The sequence below is a fragment of the Vanessa cardui genome, chromosome 5 (assembly GCF_905220365.1).
Source record: "Vanessa cardui chromosome 5, ilVanCard2.1, whole genome shotgun sequence".
Classification (NCBI taxonomy): Eukaryota; Metazoa; Arthropoda; class Insecta; order Lepidoptera; family Nymphalidae; genus Vanessa; species Vanessa cardui.
Window position 1 is genome coordinate 5154181 of NC_061127.1, and position 16252 is coordinate 5170432.

General features: G+C 33.6%; 1 protein-coding gene across 5 annotated transcripts in view; it reads left to right on the forward strand.

Annotated features, from left to right (window-relative positions):
- LOC124529793 (voltage-dependent T-type calcium channel subunit alpha-1G-like) overlaps window positions 1-14681 on the forward strand; it is a 144029-nt gene extending 129348 nt beyond the window's left edge. For 2 of the 5 annotated variants that reach the window (XM_047103708.1, XM_047103709.1), the window contains 22 exons: window positions 82-265; window positions 350-560; window positions 635-844; window positions 1814-1931; window positions 4146-4301; window positions 4380-4514; window positions 4964-5134; window positions 6150-6338; window positions 6417-6709; window positions 6824-6993; window positions 7163-7332; window positions 7732-7840; window positions 7989-8128; window positions 8346-8494; window positions 8941-9133; window positions 9278-9427; window positions 9632-9793; window positions 9977-10195; window positions 10468-10660; window positions 10969-11538; window positions 11632-11861; window positions 11958-14681. In XM_047103708.1, the coding sequence (XP_046959664.1) occupies window positions 82-265; window positions 350-560; window positions 635-844; window positions 1814-1931; window positions 4146-4301; window positions 4380-4514; window positions 4964-5134; window positions 6150-6338; window positions 6417-6709; window positions 6824-6993; window positions 7163-7332; window positions 7732-7840; window positions 7989-8128; window positions 8346-8494; window positions 8941-9133; window positions 9278-9427; window positions 9632-9793; window positions 9977-10195; window positions 10468-10660; window positions 10969-11538; window positions 11632-11861; window positions 11958-12722 (4887 nt within the window). In that variant the 3' untranslated portion in view covers window positions 12723-14681. Of the gene's footprint in view, window positions 1-81; window positions 266-349; window positions 561-634; window positions 845-1813; window positions 1932-3361; window positions 3528-4145; window positions 4302-4379; window positions 4515-4963; window positions 5135-6149; window positions 6339-6416; window positions 6710-6823; window positions 6994-7162; window positions 7333-7731; window positions 7841-7988; window positions 8129-8345; window positions 8495-8940; window positions 9134-9277; window positions 9428-9631; window positions 9794-9976; window positions 10196-10467; window positions 10661-10968; window positions 11539-11631; window positions 11862-11957 lie in introns of all 5 variants that reach the window. The other 3 variants (XM_047103705.1, XM_047103706.1, XM_047103710.1) reach the window with 2 other exon arrangements.
- The last annotated feature ends 1571 nt before the right edge of the window (window positions 14682-16252 follow it).

Genomic DNA, 16252 nt, shown 5'->3' on the forward strand with positions numbered 1-16252 from the left:
TCATAATATTAATGTAAATAAATATTAAGTCAGCATTCCTGCTTACTTTACTCACCACGTAATTTTTTATTATTGTTACAGATTGTAGAAATAGATGATTTTTCATGTTGTGCTGAACTAATAGCAGCTGAAGCAGCGGCGGCTGAAAAAAAGAAAGGTCGACTTATCAATGCTTGTGTAAGATTATGGCGGTTGATAATGAAACGGTTTTCGTTATTGAGAAAACATATTAAGCAAATTGTAAATCACAAATATTTTCAACAAGGTATTTATATATACATCAACAATAGGTAATTATTCATTCATTCATGTAAAAAAGGTACTAATGTAGCATTTAAACGTTTTAAAGGTATTTTGTTGGCAATTTTAATAAACACACTATCGATGGGAATTGAATATCATAACCAACCAGAAGAATTAACCGTTATCGTTGAATATAGCAATATTGTATTCTCTGCTATATTCGCAGTAGAGATGCTTCTTAAAATTATCGCTGAAGGACCTTTTAAGTATATATCAAATGGATTCAATGTGTTCGACGGCGTTATTGTGATCTTAAGGTGAATATTATCTTACCTATAAAATTTGACATATCCGTTCTTGGTAATACATTAAAATTTACTTTTTTATATAGTGCATTTGAACTAGCGCAAAGTATGGGTAACGAACATGATTTAGCTGGAAGTTCAGGACTATCAGTGCTAAGAACGTTTCGACTCTTGCGCATTTTAAAGTTAGTGCGCTTCATGCCCAATCTTAGACGCCAACTATTTGTCATGTTGCGGACTATGGATAACGTCGCCGTCTTCTTCTCGCTTCTGGTCCTATTTATTTTTATATTCAGGTAAATATACTGACAATTTCGTATATATGCTTTCATCGATATCAATGATACGGTTGATTTTATTATTTTTCGGGCAAGGTATTGGGGTAATCATATCAAATTTAAATTAGGTTATTAAAAAATATCTAAAACTTATAAAATTAAAATGCATGAAGTTAAAAAAGTTATAAAGGGAAGGATTATAAAATAATAATCGGTATAAAATTGAACATAATAATAATAAATATATCTATTTTTTTGTTTTTATTTTTTTTATCTAATAATCTTAAAGACCTAAAGTGATTCTCTGTCAACTTTGCGACTAACTGCAATCTTCTCTTAACTTGTCTTAATCTGATAAACAGGCTTTGTTTTTCTTGTTTTGTTTTCTGTTATCTACAAATTTATTATATATCTATGATATTATTTTCCGCTCTTGAAAATCTTAAACTTTTCGTCCCTTTATTGTAAAATGAGCGTTACTTATTTCTACAGTAGCCCTAGTAGTTTCAGTTAGACTACTATAAAAAATATAGCGATCAAAAAATGTTTGATTTTATAATATTTTTTTTCGTAGACAGTGAAGATTTATACGACACCTCATAAAATATAAAATAGTTTCTACTTAACTGTCACACCCGCATCCTAACCTGTGCACTATCTAACTGTGAGTGATTTCTCCTGTTTTCATTTCTGCCTTACCCTTATCTGTTAGCCTTTTCTACTTTTGACATTTAACGGTACATACACCACCACTATCCACACTCTTTACAACTTTTTCTCTTCTTCTTAATCTTATTTGTAATAGACTTTCATGCTTCCTGCTTCTTGTCCACTCGGTTAATTTACACCTTGCACTTTTCACATATCATCTTAGATTTAACCTACACTTATATATTTAATACAGTTATGAATGTATCCTCCTATAACATCGAAAGGACTGTAGTAATCGCACTTTTATCTAATCGTATATTGCGTGATAACGTTCAGCATCCTCGGTATGAACCTCTTCGGGTGCAAATTCTGCAAGAAAGATGAAGAGGGCGATGTAGAGTGCGACAGAAAAAACTTTGATACGCTCTTGTGGGCCTTTGTCACGGTGTTTCAGGTATTGCACATTTTAAATTAAAGTACCTAACAGACAATCCAAAAACAGACAGAACTTGCAACATTACTAAACGCTTACTTACGGGTCCGTTAGCAGTAAACACTCACGACAGAATGACAATTATTTTCATTGACGATTGTCCTTGTGACGGCTTGTCGACTAACCCCGCGAGTACACAAACGACTTGTCACTATGCTGCAAGATATTTGGCCTTAGACGAAATTTTGTGCACATGTTGTATTGAAGCAATCCAACTTGCAGCTCAGTGCGTTGTCAAACAGGCGTTCAGACGCGTAACCGCTATTCTAGAACCCGCGTAGTACAGAAATAGTACCATTGGTAACAGATAGTTCGAACATCATTTAGTATCACGATTCACCTATGTTGTGCCGTACAGTATTCCCATCAAAAGTTGTCGAAGCACATTCTTAGTCTGAGAGCTTGGTTAATTCGTAGGGTAGATTAGGTTGAAAGAGCCGAGTCGCGGGTTATCCCTCGTCAGTTCCTCTGATTCCACTACAGCTGTACTCAGTTAAAACAACTCTCTATCACTTTGCATGCTGCTTCTATTTAGGTCTGTATGAAACAAGTTATTTTGGAAGATTTTAGTCAATAATTTTTCACTGTTTTGCTACTCCTTTTTTTCAGCAATTTCACTTGTTTCGTCAGGATATCCTGCATTTTTCCTTGTTTCAACGTCGACCTTATTTCCGATTCTTTCCTCTACTTTAAGAATAAAATAATTTTTAATTCCTTAATTAAATAAATAATTGTTTTTTATATTTTAACAAAACTTATAATTTATACTATTGATTTTTGCATCGAGGCATCATTAATGCATTTAAATGAATGAGTCAATATTTACATTCAATGAATCATAAAGTATTTGAATGACATTTTTTTAAATTATATTTTTATGCACTTTCGTTTGCCTATTTTCTCTTTCAATTTTTATTTTATTGCATTTGATTATTCAGAGATAACGAGGCAGTATATAAAGATGAATGCTAATTAAGATAATACTTTATGGGGAACTTGCACTAAATAACGATATATAAATACGTGATTTAATTTAGATTTATTAACATGCCCGTTGATGGTGGCGTATCAACGGCGATAACACTGCTTAACTAATTTGACTGTAATATGTTTTGTTTCGTTCATGTTTATTTAATTTACGGTGGAGACAATCATAATAGAAAAATAAATTAATTTTCATATATTATGATTTTGTTACATGTTTTTATCTTGTACGTAACGACACCTCGGTTTTATTCAACTCTCGACCTTAAATTAAAGTATGCATCGTTCAAAATGGGGTTGCAGTGTTAGCGTCGCGTACGCACTTTACATCGTCTCGACGACTCGGTCGCGTATGCGCATAGCATTTTGTTTTTCTTTCATTTTTTCATCGGGCCCACATCATGCAGTATTCTCGGCATGTATCTATTCGGTGGTAAGTTTTGCAAGTACGTCGAAGATAACGGATCAGAACGGGACTGTACCTGCCCAGAGATCGTCTCGCACCATCCCAAGTGTGAGTGCGACAGGAAACATTTTAATAATATTCTCTGGGCAACTGTCACCGTGTTCCAGGTAAGTCTTGAGAGACTAATAAAAAGTTACATTGTCGATTTATTTGCGATCCCGTTCGAACTTGGCTTTTAGAGGGTAGATATCGCGTGTTTCTCGTCTTGAATACGATTTCTAATATTCTTGGAATATTGTCTTCATAAATTGGTTTAATATATTGCAGTTAAAATCTTTGGGAATGTTTACAACGAGAAACTCGCTTAAGTAGTTCGTTTATCGAGTACTTATTAGTTTTATGCAGTGCATTTATAACAAGCAGTTAGAATTTAGTGCATCTTGCTTATAGAATATTAGTAATGCTGGACCCTTTTTGCTTGTGTACTCCAACCGCCGTCTGTGTTACCTTTCATTGATGTGTAAATTGTTGTGAACACTAACACGACGACATGAAACTTATTAACACTAACACGTTCTTAACTTACAATTGTTTTTGTTCGATTCGTTTTTTTCTTAACATTTATACTAACAACTTTTCCACAAAGTTAAGGCACGACTTATACACAATACGACAGCACACCTCGCTTATTATGATTTATTACGGAAATATTTGAAAATACATGTTGTGGTAGTTTGAATCGTTATTTATTTTATAAATTTTTAAATACATTTCCGATTTTACAGGTATTAACGCAGGAGGATTGGAATGTTGTATTATTTAACGGTATGGAAAAAACGAGTCACTGGGCTGCGTTGTACTTTGTAGCTTTGATGACTTTCGGCAACTACGTTCTATTCAACTTACTCGTAGCTATCCTCGTAGAGGGCTTTAGCTCAGAGGTACATTACGTGAAATGTAAATGTAGTTTTGAATTATTGAACAATATTCGAAGTGATCATTTCAATGTTCGTTTTTAGAGAAATGAAAGAAGGGAACGCGAGCAACGCGAATTGGCTAAATCAAAATTGTCTAGCGAATGTTTTTCTGACAACAACGAATTACAATACGATGAATCCAATTCAGGATCTCACTCCAGTGACAGTTTTTCCCAGGTGACTTTATTTTATTCAACACACGATTTTTGTCGAATGTATACATACGTACTATTTTATACGTGTATTGATTTCTGAAACTTCAGAGTATCCACTATAACGATGTTTATGTAAGAATTATCCAACAACAACCTGTAAATTTCCCACTGCTAAGGCCTCCTCTGCCTTTGAATAAAAAGTTTGAACATATTCCACCACGTTGTTCCAATGCGGGTTGGTGAAATACACATATGGCAGAATTTCTATAAAATTAGATAAATGCGGGTGTCCTCACGATGTTTTTCTTCCCAGCTGAGCACGAGATGAGTTATTATCACAAATTAAGCACATTAATATTCAGTGGTGCTTGCCCTGGTTTGAACTAGCAATCATCAGTTAAGATGCACTCGTTCTAACCACTGGGCCATATCGGCTTATCCAACGTTTAATCTTAATTATAATTTACGCAGAACGAAATAAAGAACTACTGGAAATCAGCAGACGATGTGAGGAAAGCAAAAGACGACGTAAATGGTCACAAAGATAAGACCGCGAAAGCTCGACGTAAAACTAAATCATCTGCTCATCATCCATCTCTGTGCAAAGATTGCGCGCAATCCAATAAGTGTAATATACAAAAGGTAAATTTTTAAATAATATAAAATACCTTTTTTTTGTTGAAACAGTGATTCTCACAAAAACGAATAGTTTCAGTATCCTTTATATTGAAACTCGTTTTTGTAAGAATTAAATCTTTACCGTGTACCTAATTTCTACTCGAAAATACCGTATCGTTATTTTTTAAATTTATAAACAGAAGATTAACATCGATTTCCAACGCAAAAATGTGTGAATTTTTTTTTAGAATTAAGAAATTTCTGTACAAGATTTATTTTAGCGGTTTGAGATATGTATTGTACGTAAATGGCAATGGCGATGGTACTCATGTATAAAATATGTTAAGTCGATCTTTGTGAGATTAAGATTTGACGTGTGTACCAATAATACTTCGTGTTTATTTAATTACATCGAAAACAGATTTACAATCTTTATATAATACAACACAATAAACAAATTCTGAAATCAATAGGAATGTATATTCTGAAATAATAAAGTATTTCATTGAATTCATTTATATATTATATAAATATATATTCATTATATTCATTATAGGACTTCGATTTTATACTTTTATTTTTAAATCGACTTCCGACCGTCGATTCGGATACATGTGCTACAAAGAAACACCTAGTCGCATTAAGTCGAGACTTTCTATAAACGAACTGTTTGAAAAGGTATTGAATCAGAAGAAAACGGTTTCAATTCAATCCAATCCATTCGCACTATTCTCAACATGTTTCAACTTAAGGATCAATTACCTTCATCCAATAAGACTGAAGAAAGAAAATTGAGGACAGAATTTAAAAGAAGAATGTGATTTAAAAAAAAAAACGAATTTTTAGTCGTCATACTACGTCACCAGAAAACTATATTAATCAACAAAAGTATATAATATAAATTATAATATGTAAACTTATTTATAAAATCAATTATACAATGCATTGTATAATTGATATAAAAAAATCAATAACTAGGAAATTATAGATAAGATACTTCTCTAAATATTATTTCGCTAATGATTGTAAATACTTTTAGGAATCAAAAATGTTAGCCAACACTGAGAACAGCACAGTTGTACCGATGATTACTCACACAGCGGCTACACCACAAGATTCACCATCGACAACTTTGGAACCTGGAACGACATTCAGGGACTTTAATGTAGCTTTGACCTTAGAAAGATCAACAATGCTGTCGAGTTTAGATTCTATTGACCGGAGTTCTGTACGTATACTATTTAAAGGAATAACTTAGTATTAAATATACTGTTCAATTTTATATATACTTTTTATTTGTTTTCAGTGTACCAGCATACCAGGTCTATTAAAACCACCCAATAGTTACACTCTGACCCTTCATTCTGCAGCAGCTCAGTTAGGTGCTGAGAAAGCCAGACTTCCTCCAATGTCTCTTGCCCCACCGCCCTTGTCCCTCGCTCCTCCACCATCCAGATCTACATCGCCCGCATCCACTCCCACAACACCAAGATCCGTACCTTCTCCGATGCTTCCAGAAAAAAACCTACAGGTGACTATTGCTAAAGACGATAATTGTCTGAACGTAAGTGACAAGTCGAGTCTGCTGAGTTCACAAAAGTAAGTCAAAATCAATACAGAGTCAGAATGACAATGAAATTTTTAAATGAATTTTATTGAATACAGTACCAAGTATTATAAGCTCGGTTATTCAAGTATAAAGTAAAATTACAGAAGTCTCGCAATAACTACTCCGACTATAAATGGAGATGACAAATGCAGAGTACAGCGGGGGTACAGCTGGCGTCTATCGAGACCAAGCTTGCGACGCAAGAAGCAAAGAACAGGATCTGATTCAGACGCTGTTATACTAAATAATGGCCGTGATCACACAGCTTGCAATGGTATGAAACTAAACGGTATTTTATAATATTAACTCAGAATTTTGTCTAACATAAAGGGATAAAAACAAGTACTAAATAGGCATTATCAACTGACATACAAGCATGGTATAGTTCGACATTTTTCTTCATCGATGTTATAAAAAAGCAATTTATGTTTGGTTGTCCATAGGATCAAATTTAAGAAAGAACGAACTACTTCTCTCATCTTCGATGGTAATCAAGAACGATACACAGTCAGAATTCCCGAATAATCGATCCAAAGCACAGTTGCCGGCTCCAAGAGTTCTTGCTCCACCAGCGAGAAGAGTTTCAGCTCATACTACTCCAATACTACCAGATGTACGTAAATCATATAAAAATGTTTCTATTATTAAGTATAGGTCGGTAAGCAAATTACCTGACAATGACAATTCAAACACCACTAAGACTCCAACTCTGAGGATTAAGACTGGATCTTTCAAAACAAAATACAGTAACACAAAAAAATAATCTTTTCAACCCCTGCTATGAAATATTTTTACTAAAAGCCATAAATGTCTAATGATTAAACCAATTGGTAAATTTATTTTGAAATTGTTTATGATTCGCACAAATCACTGTAAAATTTATGTTAATATACACATACCACTATTTTCTCTCTTCGAACGTATTACAAAATAATTTTAAACATAATATTAAAATATAAAAATATGGTTCATTTCAAATGAAACAGATTATTTAACATATTTTACGTTGAAGGTATCCTGGAAAGCACCAGAAGCTGGATTTTCATCAGACTCAACAGTGAGACTAGACACCGTTAAAGCTCCACCACATAGATTATCTCTTACAAATGATTATTTAACAGGTAAGTTTGATAAACTTAGTATAATATTATTTCACCCAATTAATAGTTTGTTTTAGTTGTGTTATAAAATAATAACGGAACCATGTATAGCTACATAAAACTAGAACAATCAACTTTTTAGGTACAATTATATAAATATTTGTTTCAGTAACGACGGTATCCGAAGTAAAAGCTAGTAACTTAACGCCGACAACGCCACAACTCACTCCGATACCACCGCGACCACGAAACGACTCATTACGGCCAAATAATCAAGCCTTGCCATTGATCAAACAAATCAACGAAGATGTAAATGTTATTATTATTACTTTAAATAGTAAATTAAGTACAGCAATAACTGAAGATTTTATATTCCCCATCAAAATAGTTGTTTTTATTTCGTCGAAAATATGACTTTATTATTATATCATAGATTATTATCGACCACACTTATTATATTAAAAACAAAATATATTCAATAATGGCAAAAAGTAAAAAAGAATATTTAAAACATACCCATTTTCAGGTCACAATAAACAACAATATTTGTATTTTCTCATCGAGATTCGATCGACGGCAGTTTAGATTTAAGGACCTTTTTCGATTTATGGAGCCGACGGGGTGTCTTAAGGAAAAAGAGGATTATTCTCTTTACATATTTGCTCCAAATAACAAGTAAGGAATAAAATATGGATACATTTTTATTGACTTGGATAATCACATTGTATACAAAACATTAAGTAAATATTGGTTAAAGTGACGCTTATTGAATTTGTATTATTGCCTTCGAAACTTGACATCAATCCGTCTAGGGAATTCCAATTAACGTATCAGAGGAGATTGCGAATTCTCGGAGGATTGCTATTATACTCACGGAGTGCAGCGAGGTGTCTAATTGATTATAATTTATCGGTCTTTGAAAAGCCGGAGTTAAACTTATATTACCTTTCAAATAATAAAAGATTGATATATTTTTTACCTTATTTCAGAAGATAAATAACTTAGTCATTTTGGGTATCGTAAATAACACGATTTAAATACATCATTTTTTTTAATCTCCGTTCTTAGAAATTTAATATTATCTTTCAAGTATAAACTCCCTAAAACGTGATATTTTCTAGGATAAGGAGATTATGTACGTGGATGGTTACGAGAAGTTGGTTCGACAACATAGTGCTATTGTTCATAGCTTTAAACTGCATAACACTAGCCATGGAGCGACCTAATATTCCTCCTGATTCTAAAGAGAGGTCCTTCCTATCAAGTGCTAACTACGTTTTCACCGTTGTATTTGCGGTCGAAATGTTTATTAAGGTTAGTTTTATTCTTATTTTAAATTTAATAACTTGACATTCTTTATATAAAATGTTTTTCTTTCTGTTCAGGTGCATTTAAATGTAATTTTATTTTATTCAGAATAAGTCTTTTATTAAATTCATTTCATTCTATTCTATGAAGGTGGTGGCATCTGGAATGTTTTACGGATCGGAAGCATATTTCACTTCAGGATGGAACATAATGGATGGGTCGCTCGTCATTATATCTATTATTGATCTATTAATGTCTTTAGTATCTGAATCCAGTCCACGAATATTTGGAATTTTAAGGGTAGGTATTTGGAAAAGGTAAATCACATGACCCGTTGCATACTTCCAATCTCTGCTATGTGTATATCTACGAATTATTTTGACCGCACACTGTGTGTAGAGTTATTTAAAACTTACTATTTTTCCTTCTCACATTGTTTTTTTTAAATATTAGATATTTTATATTATAAAAAATTGAAGTCATTTAATTGATCATTTATTTTAGGTATTTAGATTATTAAGATCATTGAGGCCTTTGAGAGTAATAAACAGAGCCCCTGGTTTGAAGTTAGTGGTTCAAACATTGTTATCATCACTGAGACCCATCGGGAATATTGTACTTATATGTTGTACGTTTTTTATAATTTTCGGTATACTGGGAGTACAGGTTGGTATCACATTATTAATACAATAATAATGCCATCATCCATTTGAAGATGTATTTTTGTTCATCATAAGGATTTTTTTTTTATTTTCATAAATGTTATTGTATTTCATGTTGTCATATAACTATTTATATGACAACATGAAATACACACCACACAAGCTTACATAAATCGTGTTTTTTTAGTTATTCAAAGGGGCGTTCTTTTATTGCGAAGGCGCGAATATAAAATCTGTTAGGAATAAATCCGATTGTCTGGCGATAGAAGGCAACGTGTGGGTAAACAGGAAGTATAACTTCGACGATTTGGGTAAAGCTCTGATGTCACTGTTTGTCCTTAGTTCGAGAGATGGTTGGGTTAATATTATGTATACGGGTCTCGACGCTGTAGGAGTTGATCAACAGGTACGTTTCAACAGCTACATATATACCTATATATTAGAATAACAGAGTGAAATAAAAATATTATACGAACAACTTATCTACTTTATTTGTTTCGTCGTTACATGAAAGTCTGAAATAAAAAAAATCTGTCTGTTTTCCATGACTATATTATATGTATCTACAATATCATTAGTGTATATTTATTTTTTACAATTAAATGATGTATTTAAATAATCGATGAATTAAACTCGTTCTCGTGATCCTCACTAATTAATGACTTTCCTTTTCAACAGCCGATAATAAATTATTCGGAATGGCGTCTTCTTTACTTTATCGCATTTATACTACTGGTGGGTTTTTTCGTACTGAACATGTTTGTGGGAGTCGTTGTGGAGAACTTTCATCGATGCAGAGAAGAACAGGAGAAGGAAGAGAGAGTTAGACGTGCTGCTAAACGAGCTCTACAAATGGAGAAGAAAAGACGAAGTAAGAAATATGTCGCAGTTACAATTTTTTGAGAGTAAATATCTAAAAGAAACTCTCACCGGATATAGTACCAAAAACTTAGCGTGATAGCTTTGGAATTATTGAATTATTCTATCTTTCATTTCTATAATAATCATTGAATCCGTAATGTAATGGACCTTGTAGTTATTATTTTACAGTTATTTTTTAGATGTCTGTCATCATTATGACACGATTATAATACGTTTTTGAAAAAAAAAATACAGCAAAAATAGTCATATTTCGTGAATCTCATAAAAAAAATTATTCACATATTGATTTTGTTACAGAAATGCATCAACGACCTTACTATTCAGATTACTCCCAATACCGTCTCTTTGTACATAACGTCGTCACTTCCAAGTACTTCGACTTGGCTATTGCAGGCGTTATCGGCCTCAACGTCGTCACCATGGCTATTGAATACTATAGAATGCCACCAGCTTTGCAATACGCATTGAAGATCTTTAATTATTTCTTTACGGCCGTATTCATACTAGAAGCAGCTATGAAACTTGTAGCGCTCGGTTTCAAAATTTATCTAAAAGATAAATGGAACCAACTTGATGTTATAATTGTAATACTGTCAATTGTGGGGATAGTTTTAGAGGAACTGGAAACGAATATAATACCAATTAATCCAACAATAATGAGGGTTATGCGTGTGTTGAGGATTGCCAGAGTGTTGAAGTTGTTAAAGATGGCAAAAGGTATAAGGGCGCTGCTAGATACGGTCATGCAAGCGTTGCCGCAAGTCGGAAATCTGGGCCTGTTATTTTTTCTTTTATTCTTCATATTCGCGGCCTTGGGTGTTGAATTGTTCGGCAGACTCGAATGCTCAGATGAGATTCCTTGTCAAGGTTAGTAAAAGTATAGAAATATATTTAGATCGGTCCATCAGGTTTTAAATAGGTATGTTTTTTTTATAATAATAATAATTGTAACATCATTAGGTCTCGGGGAACACGCCCATTTCGCTAACTTTGGAATGGCGTTTCTCACATTGTTCCGGGTAGCGACGGGTGATAACTGGAACGGCATTATGAAGGACACTCTACGGGAAGACTGCGACAGTTCCGTAGATTGCGTGAGGAACTGTTGCGTGTCCACTATTATTGCGCCGATATTTTTCGTCGTATTCGTCCTCATGGCACAATTTGTCCTCGTCAACGTTGTAGTAGCCGTAAGTTTTACTTCGTTTAAAGTTAATTACAACACCAATAATACAAAAAGACATTGTTAAATATTATATTTTTATGCATTATTTTCTCGTTTATAGGTCCTCATGAAACACCTAGAAGAATCCCATAAGCAAATGGAAGACGAAATCGATATGGACGTGGAACTGGAACGCGAACTGGAACGAGAAGCTGACGATGAAGAAGATAGAGCGTTGTGTCGCGCACTCGAGCAATGTACTTCACCACCTCGGCCTTTGAATAAGGTACCCTCCCTTCCGGCAAATTTCACTTATAGTGAGCCAAAGCAACAGCCGATACCCTCACCCGCACGCAGACGACGCACACTACATTCGCACCATGCTTTACTACCAGCGGCTCTACCGCAAAGACGAGCTTCTCTCTCGCCTCATGCATTCGGACGACGTCGGCAGGACTCCGCTGAGACTCCGGCCGCACTCTATGAGGAGGACGCTCGTTTCATCGATGCCGATGATGTCGACGAACTCGAACCTGGAAGTCCACCGCGAAGAGATTCATTCGCACAGAACAGAAGACAGCGGGCTGATAAGAGAAACTCACTTCGTGGCGAGGAGACGAGACTCTTGCGACCAGCTCCGGTTCTGCTCGCGGTCCCAACTACCAGGCAGAGCATCCGACGAGGCAATTCTAAGCGAAGGTTGTCCACGGAGTCAGGTGCGCCGAACGACATATCGCGTGCATCCTGCACTTCTCCACAGCTTTCCCCTGATGATCCGCCAATAACTGAAGAGGAGGAAATCAGGATCGTCATAGCCGAAAGACGGAAGATCGATTCAGTTAGGCCGGAGTTGGAAGACGTGGAGCTATCGGAGCGTGGCTCCTAGTCCAGGCGGGGCCGGCCGCAGCAACACCACGAAGTCTACATCTGAATCAACCTAAATCGAGATTCTAGGTGTGGACCTCTTCCCTCTCCATACGACTCCCCCGCTTTCCTTCCGCGAGAGTGATGTATCGTTCAAAAGTTTGGACTCGGTTGTAAAGTGACAGTGAACGATTTTAATACAATTTGGTGACTTTTTCAAGGATGAACTAAACTTTGATCACTTTTTTAACCGATTGAGTGTGTGTTCGTTTTGTTGTTCGGACCTGTTTTATTCTTTTCGTCTGATCTATTCCGAAATCCTTTATTTTCCACTGCGGCCGGTTCGATGATTTTATCGAGAGACTTTAATAAATTTAAGATTTAATTTTTAACTTAGTTAGGTAGCCGTTAGAACTAGTCAATTTTGTGGTGGTGGGATGTTTTCTACGAGTGCTAATACTTCATAACTTGTTTTAGTAATTTATTCGTACGGTGCTTGCTGTTAATGTTTGATTCGTTGTGTAAATTTTACTTTAGGACTCTGTAAATCCTCAACGAATAATCTGTTTGCGTGTGATAATGTTTAGTTTCAGTTGATGTTTGTAGTTATGTTTTAGGTGTCGAATGTTAGGTTTAATTTAAATTTTAAGTACGGGTTTCGAATCATTGAAATTTAGATCTATATAAGTTAACGGTTTGAAAAGCCTATTATAATGTTGTTTTATATGTTAATATTTAGTTTTTACTATACCAATATGTAGTAAAGGACTGTTTAGGCTCGTAGTGAACTATATCTAGTTAAATCTATGTCAATCTATTAGTATTAAAAACAGAACCAAAAGTTCGCGAATTGAGTAATCTCTTTTAAGACAAAAATAATATTTTCTGAATATAAATGAATCCTATTTTCATACAAAAACATGTACTTATTTAGATTTTAACTGGCAATACGCACATGTTAGGACGTAGAATTACATTCGAATTGTAAAATACAATTCCGACAAAGCAGATACAACATAAAACGATTTCGTGAACCACTTGTCGAATTCAGTAGGTTTGGATAATCCTAGTGTTTGTATGTAGCGATGTATTTTAATAGCGGTGCCAAATTTACAGATGTTTTATTACATTTATTTACATATTATATTCTATTGTGTATTGTCTTTGAAATTCTATTTACTCTATGCTCAGTATCGGTTTTTAAGTAAATTCGAAAGACACCACCCGTGTTTCTTCTCAATATATGTTATTTTATTATAACGTGTGTAGTTCGTTATGAAAGATGTCATTAGTTAGGGAAGTCAGCAATAAATTTTATACTTCGACTGTGCCTTTCCTATTTCTAATATATTAGCTTGTGAATCGATGATAGACTCAAACTTGATGTATATTGTAGTTCTAACAAATTATATACCTAAAAAATGTTACATTTCTTTAAACATTTCACTTTGTACTTCAAATATTACTTCCAAATCAGATACTATCATTCCAAATTTTCTTTCATTATAAAATATTTCAGCACTATTGTTATTAATTTCGTTATAAAAAGGTTTTTATATAATTCTTTTGTAGTAATTACGGGAAATTCAACTATTGCATTTCTGTTTCGCATTGTTCTTGCTTTTATTTCTTTTTGTATTTTTTACTTTTTTTCTTTACATAAATTGTCTTCCACGCTCCTTTTATACACAGTATTTTCAGATACAATTCAATAATCATTCTTAATGAAACTGTAGGTTTTTCCATTAACATAACATAACATAAAAAAAAATATATTTCATGTAAAATGAATTGATTAAATGGAATTTAGTAAAATTAAGAATAGTATTTTCGTGATAAAAGCAAATTTCGTGATAAAATGTTTAATTGTTTTTTCGGTACTGACTGTATAATAAGTTTAAGAGGTATGAACAATGTTCATTAGAGTACACCTGTTACATTTAGCTGGTGATCTGTGGAGTTATGGAAGTTACGAAATGTTAGGTTGAAAAATAAATTTGAAAAATCTCATCTGTGTTTTATTGACTTAAGCCCTAATCAGAACCCAGAAATATATTAAAACTGGATATTAATCAACATATTATTTTTCGTCATATGTTTCCCGCATTGGCAAATAACATGGCGATTTCTTTTTGCACACAATACGTTAACAGTGTATAATTATTTTATAAAAAACAGTTTTAGATCTTATTTGTTACTGTGGCGAAAGGGATTAGATATGAAGTGATGTCATCTATCTATTAGCATATTTTAAATTTCCTTTTTTCTTTTCTTCTATTGGACATGATATATCTTATGATCATATAGTGAAGAAGGTCTAGAGCCTGGATTTTGATGGATATAGAGGTAGGAGAGGACCAAATAAACGATAGATAGATTGTATGAAAGACGATATAGTTAGAAAAAAATTTACTTGTGAGATGACGTTAGACAGAAAAGTATGGAAGAACAACACATGCTGTGTCGACCCCAAGTAAAATTGGGATAAGGACAAGAGGATGATGATGATATGATATATCTCATATATTGAAGCAACAACGACGGACATTGTAATATATTAGTGATTTAACTATGAATAGAATGATAATCGGTACTATTGTTACAAACATAATAAGGTTTCCATGAAAAAGTTTTTATATCAATGTCAAATTAGAAAGCAATGAGTGTCACCTCAATAGACACAAAGGATTCGCAAGAGTCGGGCAAAATTGAATTAAGTAACAATCTTTGCCACATCGTACCTTGTTAGCGAGCGCTCATAATCTGATTTGCATAATTTCTCTAAACGAATTGTAATAGGTTCTTCATCGTGTTATACAAAATAATTTCATTTTATGGAATTTATTTTAAACTTTTCTATACGCTCGTGTGGAATAACTCTTATGAGTAAAATATTTGATACATAATTTAATACGAAATGAAAAACAAATAGTGGTTTTGCATATAACAACCATAGCCGTGTTTCCGTTAACTTTTTATGTCAAAAGGCCAACCTACCAATGAAATAATTTCCAAGGGTTAGGTCTGTAATTAACAGTAACAGTGAGGCTTAACTAATCGATTACAAGATATATAATTATAAACTAACCCCTTAAACAAAATCACGTTACTTGCGTAAGTAAACATAGCAGTTACGTCATCGTTGACGTAATACCCGGAAAAAACTGTTTTTATAACAAAAACTTTATGTTCAGAGATGAGTCGAGACTGTCTGGAGCCCGAGCGAGGTCACACTGACCCACTAACTGTAAATTCGCTCCAGTCGCAGCCAAAACATTTTTATGATTTCTGAAAGTTGGTTGGTAAATATTTAATAAATTTATCCCAGAATGTGTCAATAAATAAGAATTATATATGGCGTTGGGTTCATATCATATAAGATTTATGAATTAATTGGAATTATCTTGGAAGTGACATACATTTTAAATCCTGAAAAATTTTAAGAAATTTATTGAATTCTTCGACTAGATTATGAATTATAATGGCTTATAATGAAAAAATAATGTGCTATAAAATATTTTACAATTTTTTACAAATGAACGATTATCTGGG